This window comes from Austrofundulus limnaeus, unplaced genomic scaffold (genome assembly GCF_001266775.1).
Source record: "Austrofundulus limnaeus strain Quisiro unplaced genomic scaffold, Austrofundulus_limnaeus-1.0 Scaffold111, whole genome shotgun sequence".
In the NCBI taxonomy this organism is placed as follows: Eukaryota; Metazoa; Chordata; class Actinopteri; order Cyprinodontiformes; family Rivulidae; genus Austrofundulus; species Austrofundulus limnaeus.
This window is the reverse complement of record NW_013952513.1, coordinates 1,301,840-1,309,752: the sequence shown is the minus strand read 5'-3', so window position 1 is coordinate 1,309,752 and position 7,913 is coordinate 1,301,840. Positions and strand designations below refer to the sequence as shown.

General features: G+C 38.3%; 1 protein-coding gene across 1 annotated transcript in view; it reads left to right on the top strand.

Moving 5' to 3' along the window:
- agbl4 (AGBL carboxypeptidase 4) overlaps positions 1–7,913 on the top strand; it is a gene marked incomplete in the record, with an annotated part of 369,850 nt that overhangs the window by 240,516 nt on the left and 121,421 nt on the right. The window contains 1 exon segment of the mRNA XM_014014225.1: positions 4,072–4,111. Within this exon segment, the coding sequence (XP_013869679.1) occupies positions 4,072–4,111 (40 nt within the window).

Sequence of the window (7,913 nt, the reverse complement as noted above, 5' to 3'; positions counted from 1 at the left end):
CCTCCACAGTCACCAGATCTCAATCCAATAGAGCACCTTTGGGATGTGGTGGAACGGGAGATTCACATCATGTCAATATGGACCAAAATCTCTGAGGAATGCTTCCAGCACCTTGTTGAATCTATGCCACAAAGAATTGAGGCAGTTCTGAAGGCAAAAGGGGGTCCAACCCGTTACTAGCGTGGTGTACCTAATAAAGTGGCCGGTGAGTTTATTATGTTATGTTATGTTATGTTATGTTATGTTATGTTGTATTGTATTTATTTAAAGCTGTGTTAACAATTATAAAACAATATAACTATATTATACTATGATTAAAAGCACAACTACAGTATATGATAACACTACTATGATTAAAAGCATTACAAAAGTATTTTAGCTTTTTTCTTACCTGTTTAAATCTATGCTGGGTCAGATCCGGATGCTTTAAAAATGAGGCAATGAATCAAAACAAGCCGTTAGCCTCGCTAAAAGCAGTTAGCTTAGCCTGTTGCTAATCCAGTTCTTGGAAAATAATGGAGTGTAAACTCTCCCTCTGTCTTTGTTCTGCTGCTTTTCTTGTCCAGCAGATCTGGTCCAAGCTCTTTTACTTTAAGCTTCTCCTGGCGTGTTCTGGTCTAAAATACTTTTTTGTTTTAAGAAACTTAGCTAAGTTGTTTAGCGCCTCAATTTCTTGACATGTTAATGCTGTTCGCTATACGTCAGTCTACACCAAACCACGCCCACATACACTGGCACTGGAGGCACGTTTTTGTAAGTCCACCCTAAATGGCTGAATCCTGTGGCTTTGGGCTGATCCTGGGCTGAACAGAATTAGCCCCGATGAGCCGCAAACCGAGGGGGCGTGGCGAGACGCCTGTCAATCATTCTGAACCAGGACACACATTACATGAAAATGGGCTGTGTATAGTTAGCCCTGCAGAACAACCCTGGGATCTTCCCAGGTGGTTTGGCACCAGTTTTCCTTGTAAATTTCACAAAATAAGATATATTATTTTTAAATGTTGTTTATTTTTAAGTTGTTATTTATAAATTGTATATAATTATATTATAATTTTATAATATTGTTTATTTTAACATTTTTATTGTGAACACCAGGGAGGGCTTAGCCCTACTAGCCCACTTAGACCAGCCGTCACTGAACATAAATAGCCAATTTGTACAGTTATCTGGCTAATGAAATAAATGTTTGGCATATACAGTATACTTTAGTAAGAAGGGGTGAGAGAAAAGCTCCTCAGACTCATCGAAAGCAGTCCTTGTCTCAGACAGTGGGAACAATAAGTCAGTACTGCGTAACAAAACAAGGAGGTTTTACTTGTGAAAATATTAAACTTCTCCTATACAATCACAGAACACAGTCTGAGGCTTCTCAACAAGTGTTTTTTTACTCTAGTTTTATCTCTGAGGGATTGTGGAGACTTGTTGCTCTCTTCAGATGTTAGTAAAAGCTCATTGTGTGTGTTTGTTAAAAGATGTGTGTGTGTAAATCAGTGTGTAAGCAGAGAACGAACGTCACATCAGCTCGTCTCATGTTGTTACAGTGACCTCTGCTGCTTCGTGGTCACCCTCAGTGACACTCAGGCATTTATTCACATGTAACTTACAGTCTGTGTAAGGTGTGCTTTTTTACATATTAGCTTGTTTTCAGAGGTAAACTTATTAATTTATTTGGCATATCCATTTCCACTCATCTTATAGCTCTCATGTCACTTTGTCTAAGATCATCTGCTGAAGACTAAAATAAGTGTTTAGAAGCCTCATCTGTGAGTTCCTCTTTAGGTGCTGCTGTGTTCAAAGAGTGTGTTGAGAGTCTCTTTGCTTGTCCATCTCAAATGGTCAGTGTGATGCTTGACTATTAATAAAGTCCTGAAGGCTGGTGCTGATTGTGACTGTGTCTCACACACACACTTTCAACACTCACACACACTTCCAACACTCACACACACTTCCAACACTCACACACAGACCCTTCATCCTATCCTGGGATGTGAAGATCGTCTTTCCTCAGAGACTGGGAGATGAGGAGTAGCCTGAGGTGTTGATTACTTCAGTGCTCAACAGTCAAGTGTGTGTGTGTGTGTGTGTGTGTGTGTGTGTGTGTGTGTGTGTGTGTGTGTGTGTGTGTGCATGGTTTTGTTACCTGATGGGGACAATTTTTCACCATTTTTCCAGTACACACATTCTGGCGAGGACATATTTTTCCTTATGGGGACAAAAGCCCAGTCTCCATCAGGAGAAATACCGTTGGTGGGTCATTTATTAGGTTTATGACTAAGGTGTGTATTAAACTTAAGTTAGGTTTAGGTTTAGGGTAAGGGGTCAAGGTTAGGTTATAGAAATGACCGGAAAATGAATGGAAGCCAATGCAACATGCCCACGGGGCTAGGAAAACCAACTTGAGTGAGTGTGTGTGTGTGTGTGGCGGGGAAAGGAGGGCAGCAAGTTAAGGAGAGACTGGGGGTAAAAATGTAGTACTTTCTTCAGATTATTTCTTAGTTGTTCAAAAGATCAAGTGTAAAATCACACACCATTAAAATGAAACATTACATTTACACTTGTTCAAAATTTTGTTCTCTCTCTCTCACACACACACACATCCAAAAAAATAAAAAACTGTCACACCGTTTCTTACACTGTAGGTCAAATTAACACTTCTTAATTTTCCATATCCTGGATGGCAGAGATTCCACCCAAATATATGATAGCAACGCCTATCTTGGACTGTATCGATACTAAGGTCGTATTCAGACCTGATAATTTGCTCTGCTTTAAATGAACCAGAGTTTGTTTTCAGCGTTGGTCTGGACCTTTTGTGCAGGTGTGAACACACTCATGTGAACTCTGGTGCGGATCAAACAAACGGACCGAGATCCACTTTTTGAGGTGGTCTCGGTTCGTTTCCAAACGAACTCTGGTGCAGTTCGCTTCAGTTCGCTTCTGGTGTGAATACAGACTGGACTCGAACCGAACCAACTGCATTAAACATGTGCCTTTTTGGACTTCACAGGCCACCGTTGCTGAGCTAAATAAACTGAAATCGTACCTGTTTCATCGTCTCCTGTTAGCCGCTCTGCTGTCAGCATGTAGTGGGTCAGAACACGCAGAGCACCTCGTCTCCTTTGGGTTGCGGGACACATTTACTGAGGCCGCTCCAAAATTTGAATATCATCACGGAACCACCGTTAAATTAGCTGCTTCTGACATTTTAAATGATATTGCAGTTGTACTATCAGCAAAAATGTGCGCATCAGAACCGCAGCATGCAGGACTTCCTTGTTTTTTTCTGGGTCTGTGTGCTCAGTCCCGCCCCCATCCTTTCTGTCCAATGGGAGCAATGATCGTCAGCCTCGTGGCTTTGTTTACAAGTTATAGTTTGTTTGCAAAAAAGCACAATGTGAATGCAAACCGCACCAAATGAAAAAAATAAAGTCTACTTTTGGTCCGGACCAAACAAGTGGACCAAAGGACTTTCCTGGTGTGAATACACCCCACAGCTACTAGAGTGATACTTCCAGCACATCGCTCTTAATCCTAAAGTAACAAGCTGCCCTAGAGCAGCCGACCAGAGACAGGTTCAAATGTAAACAGCGAACTAAACAAGCATGTCCAGTAATTATTTATCTTGACTTGCTAACGTGTAGCATCCATAGGCTACTTCTGTAAACAGACCTGCAGTTTGAACGTAGCCTTATATAGCAGCACAGTTTTCTTAATTTTTACAGCGTTTGGCATATAAATATGGTAACATATTTCTAACTCTTTCTTATGTTTTCAGTTAAATTTTAAATGTATTTAATGCAAGTATTAACAGAAAATCACTGTCATTAAAAAAATTACTTGCATCAGATTTTAAATAGTCTGAAAATGAAATTGGAGACATTAGGTCTGCATCACACCAAAAAGCTGCTGCTTAAGGTAAGTTAGAAGTTTTTCTGAGCCGAGTAAATCAATTTTCTACATGTGAAAGGGATCAATAGACTTTCTGCAAGACTAAAATATGAGAATTGATGAAAGTATTGATTACTATTTTGTGACATTTGTCTTTCTTTTTCATTTTTTTTCTTTCAGCAACAAAGACGTCTAGACCTGTTAACTGTCACCAACTTGGGTAAGTTCCTGGGATTTAATTTCCTGGCTTCACTGTCACCCACCATCGACCCAATGCAGCACGGAAATAAAAAATAATTTTATGACCCTGTAGGAATATCAATGGCCATAAAAGCTTAGTATCGGAATATATTTCTGTCTGTTTTATAACTTGGATTGATATTGATTTGTCGGAAATCTGCCAATAGGGCTGTGGGACACACAAGGAGGCATTAGCAGGAAGAACAGGCTGTTTTCTGGGTGCTGCTTGCACATATATGTGCAGCTGGGCTGAGGAGAAACAACCGATACGAGCTTGCTTGTGTTGTCAAAGCCCTGCAGCAGGGCAGCTGCTGAAGTGATGGCTTCAGATTTGTTCTTTAAGCTTCTGGTAAAAATGCTTTCTGCAGATGTGTGCAATCGAAGGTTTTTATCATCTGTAAATGTAAAAATTATTCATTTTTGTTAGGGCTGCATGATATTGGAAAAAATTTGACTTTGTGATTTTTTTTCTATCATAACCCTGCACTATACTGTATATTGACATTTGAAAAACTATGCCTTGAATAACACATCATCTTGTCTTGATGATGAATCTACACCAATTTTATTTATTTTTGTGTGTTGCAAGTATGTTTTTTTGTCTTTAATTGAGAGTTATTCTTATATTTTATTTTGCTGGGACCTGATTACATGTTTCCTTCTAACATGGGCAAATGTGAAATGTGTTTTCCCACCTAACCTGTTGCCTTTGTGTCTTTCTAGTTTCTGTTTAATACACTTTAATATTAGCATTCATGCTAACCGTATTTTACCTCTTTTCCTCTAATTCTTTGTGATTTTGCTCATCTTCCTCATTTTCATCAAGATCCTTGTTGTATTCCTTCACAGCTCAAGAACTTACCAGCACTTCTCAGAAAAATGTCATTATTGTCCAAGAAGTTTCACAACAAAATGAAAGTTTCAGCTTTTTTAACACGATGCTGCCCACTTCCGCCAGTGGTAGCAAACTATCAAAATAAATGCCGTAACACGTGACCATTTGGTGCAATAAATAGTGGTTTTAGTGGTTTAGACCCTAGTTAACGTGTTGATTTAATTTACCTCCTACATCACTGGACCCGCAATGTGACTATTGTGCACACTTACACTTACCATGATGATTCTCCGACATGTTGTGCAAAATCACAGGAACGTATATGCCTAAACAAATATTTTCACATGAGGTATTTTCAGAAAATTAAGTTTAAATGTCCCCATTTTCACCTAAACATAGGCTTGAGAGTAGTTTGAAATCTTTAAACACTTGAGTGGTGCTTACGGGACACAAAAGACCAAACATTATGGAAATGTATTTTACTTTGGAAACCAGTGTTTTGTTTACAGCGCATCATGGATGATTTGAAGACCAACTGCTTATCTATAACTCTGCTTTTGTGATGACACTGTCATTATACGAATGCTTCAGTGCAAGAAGAGTAAAAAAGTGGAAATGTTCAGTAAGCAACCATTAGATGCACAAATGGAAGTTCCCTCTATAGACAACTGCTCCTCTCACATCACTGAAGATTTTCTAGGATCCTTTTTTAATAGATGTGCAGTTATACAGCATTTTGACTGATGTAAGCGTTCAACAAAAGTTTTTTTTTTTTTTTTAGAAAATTGTATGTGTGAAAAGCATGTTGGACATGAGGAGCAACCTTGTAAGCATAAAATTAGTTTTATCTAAGGGAAAGCATGTGTTAGTAAGAATGTCAAAAATTCTGCAAATGACAATAAAAAATAATCTGAATCTAAATCAGTTTTTTTATGACACACATGAGCTGTATGATGATGTGTGCATGTTTTACAATTTTTGCATTCAATTTTGAACCCTCTCGTCACATAGTCAAGCATACATATAGTCTTTCAAGTTCAACTGCATGTGGAAACGTCACACTGTTAGAAATCTATGCTAGCTGCTTAAAGAGGCAGCTGTGTGAGCATGGGATCTACCGAAATGGAGAGTGAGTGGGAAAAAAAAGAGAAAACAGATGGCAACGGCATGAAGGATACAGAGACCCATATGTCTAAAGTATCTGGATGATCTAATATGCTTTGATTAGAATAATGCATGTGAAGCTCATGGAGACCCAGTTAATTTAGCAAGTTTACACTGCAGCTGTTCCTCTGGTACCGGGCAGAGGCAGCGCTCGTTCATGGTCCTCAGAGTATAACAGAGGGTAAGATGTAAAAACTAACACCTTTGAATCTGATAACTATAAATGAGAAGGAAAAAGACTATGGAAATACACCATAAAGATGCACCGATAACAGTTTTTCTCAAACTGAGTATGTGTACTTCAGTTTGGGGATTTGCTGATACCGAGTACCGATACGAGTACTTACTGAGTTAGAACTTAAACATTATTTGATAGGCAGACATTTTCTTAAAAACCTGAGTTTTCTCTTGTATCAAGAGGGTATTTTCATAACATGAAGGGATAATCTTATATAATACGCTGGCCTTAAAAAAAATTAAGCAGATCAATAAATTTTAACCAATTATTTTGCCAGCTGTATTAAATACCGACTGAATAAACAAAAAATTGTGGATGTCACACGTTATCAAATTGGACATTTTTATAAAACACAGAAAAACAAAAGTTCATTAGGCTGCTGAATGGTGGGAAAACAGATGAAAAGAATAAAATATGGTTTTACATGCAAAACTGTAATTAATTTATTATTAAAATTAGAATTTCAGTAAATTTAGAAGTTACGATTTATCTCTGATTCTTTTTGCTGCCTCCTTGTTGGTTCTGAAACAACAGATTTTTATAGTTTTATTTTTTTTTATGCTGAGGGGAAAGCTGTCTACCTGGACTCAAGTGCTATCTGTGGCTGGAATATGAACACCTTACTCTGTTCTTCAGAGCTCAGAACTGATGTTTGGTTCTATTTGGCCCAGTAAGCTGGTTTTGGGGCAGGTCCCTACTCCCTCCACTACTGAATCCGACACCCAAATGCCGCTTGCTCTTTCTCTCTCTCTCTCTCTCTTCGTTCTGCAGATTTTTTACTGCTTGGCAAATAACGTTGGACCTCGGTCAGGATAAAGATTAGAGGGTTTTCATATTTTCATCTCGAGAGGATGAAACTGATGGTGGACTGAGGTGTTTTTTTCCACGCGACATGTTTCCTGCTTGCGATGCGACGCAACCCGACAACGCAATGCGCATCAAATCGGACCGTCATTTTAAGAAAACAAAATGTGGTGTATACTATTTATCATAACTCCGGTTCTACTTTGCCTAACAACACAATTTAAGAACTGGTTTAATGTTTGAAGTCTCTACTTTTGACTCAAATTGAAACGGAGTCTCAGAAAAGGCATACCTTTTTGGTTAGAGTGATGTAAATGGACCATGCTATGCACCACCAGTTATCAGTTAATCGATTGAAAAGGAATTTAATCTAATAAACTATTATTTGACAAATAATCGTAATTTGATTATTGTTTGCATCTCTAGTATGCATTACAACTTTAAGCATGATTCAGTACTGGTATGTGATTTATTTTGTTTGAGTAAAGGAACAGCCACTCAAATAAGTGACTCTGACCAGTTTATCTTGATTGACAGATGACATCATCCTGGTGAAGTGTCATTACAAAATAAAATAAAAAACTCAGAAATTTCAAAGCATTATTTGAAATTGAAGTTCTCAGTTTATTGCAACAAATTGCTTAGTTATATATATATATACACTCACCGGCCACTTTATTAGGTACACCACGCTAGTAACGGGTTGGACCCCCTTTTGCCTTCAGAACTGCCTCAATTCTT